Source organism: Etheostoma cragini, chromosome 17 (assembly GCF_013103735.1).
Source record: "Etheostoma cragini isolate CJK2018 chromosome 17, CSU_Ecrag_1.0, whole genome shotgun sequence".
Classification (NCBI taxonomy): domain Eukaryota; kingdom Metazoa; phylum Chordata; class Actinopteri; order Perciformes; family Percidae; genus Etheostoma; species Etheostoma cragini.
In genome coordinates, this window is record NC_048423.1 from 16,586,216 (window position 1) to 16,587,492 (window position 1,277).

General features: G+C 37.7%; 1 protein-coding gene across 1 annotated transcript in view; it reads left to right on the forward strand.

The window, feature by feature from the left end:
* Positions 1-1,277, forward strand: part of LOC117960117 (interferon-induced, double-stranded RNA-activated protein kinase-like) — a 7,533-nt gene that overhangs the window by 2,281 nt on the left and 3,975 nt on the right. Inside the window, exons 3-5 of the mRNA XM_034897721.1 lie at positions 375-436; positions 527-658; positions 1,038-1,170. Of these exons, the coding sequence (XP_034753612.1) occupies positions 375-436; positions 527-658; positions 1,038-1,170 (327 nt within the window). The remainder of the gene's footprint in view (positions 1-374; positions 437-526; positions 659-1,037; positions 1,171-1,277) is intronic.

A 1,277-nucleotide genomic window follows, 5' to 3' on the forward strand; every position in this document is an offset into this window, starting at 1 on the left:
ACCACAGCCCTTTTTGCTTTAGCCATGACTGGAGGCATTATGTTTTTGGGTTGTCTGTCCATCAGCGCCATAACTCAGGAACAGGATAGATTTTGATCATATTTCACATTATGTTGGATACTGAATTGGGGACACTAATCTTGGGTGCACACGTTGAAACTGTGGTGATTGTTTATATCTTCTGTGCTGCTGGGTTGAAAATGTGTGTAAATCATTCATGTTTAACTGAAAAATACATCAAATACAATTTTATCAAATTCTGTACGTAATATATTATATTATGTAAGTCTGTTCAGACATGAATGTAAAGTGCAACTTGACTGGTTGGCGGTGACATACAACCACAAAGCGGTAATTCTAGTTGTGTTTTCAAGCCTGGAGAGGAGAAATACAGATGTGCATCAAGTCAACCAGTGGAGGAAAAGTCAGACATCTGGTGAGCACAAACAGTGGAGACCCATAGTTTCTGTTGGATTATGGTAGGTTTTAATAAGGTAGGTTTTAATAAGTTTTTACGTTATTACAGTGAAAAGATAACCAAAGACGAAGATCTTACAGAGGGAAACTTCATAGGACTTGTCGACCGCTACTGTCTCAAAGAAAAGCTCATCCATGACTTCATCTTAGAAAACAAGTGCGGTCCCTCTCATAACCTTCAGTGAGTATGAACCTGGACCTCTGTAACCTGAACAGACAATACAGACACTCTATGAAATCTCTTGACAGATATGTGAAAAATATCTTAACACAATGGTCTAAGTATTGATCATCATTGCACACAGTCGACCAAAGTATCTCACCTTACCATGGTCATTGCCTTTCTATGAGTTATTTTAAATTTTAAATTTTATGTTTAATCTTAGGAATGTGTGTATACACATTTGTTGTGTTATGATTGTCTCGCTAATGAATGCCCAAATTTTCCTTTTGGATGAATAAAGTGTCTATCTATCTATCTATCTATCGATCTATCTATCTATCTATTTATCTATCTATCTATCTATCCATCCATCCATCCGTCCTCTCTGCCTACATAGATTTTTCTACAAACTAGTGATCAACCATAAGGAGTACCCTGTGGGTGAGGGTAAGAGCGTCAAGGAAGCCAAACAGAAAGCAGCTCAGCTGGCCTGGTCTGCTCTTCAAGCACAGACAGACTGGGACAGCAAGGTATTTCATATTTTCCACTTCCTTAAATAATCAAACATACTCTCAGTTACCAGTTTTTTTAGGTACAGCTATCTAAAACTAATATAGTCTAATACGACAGTCCTGCA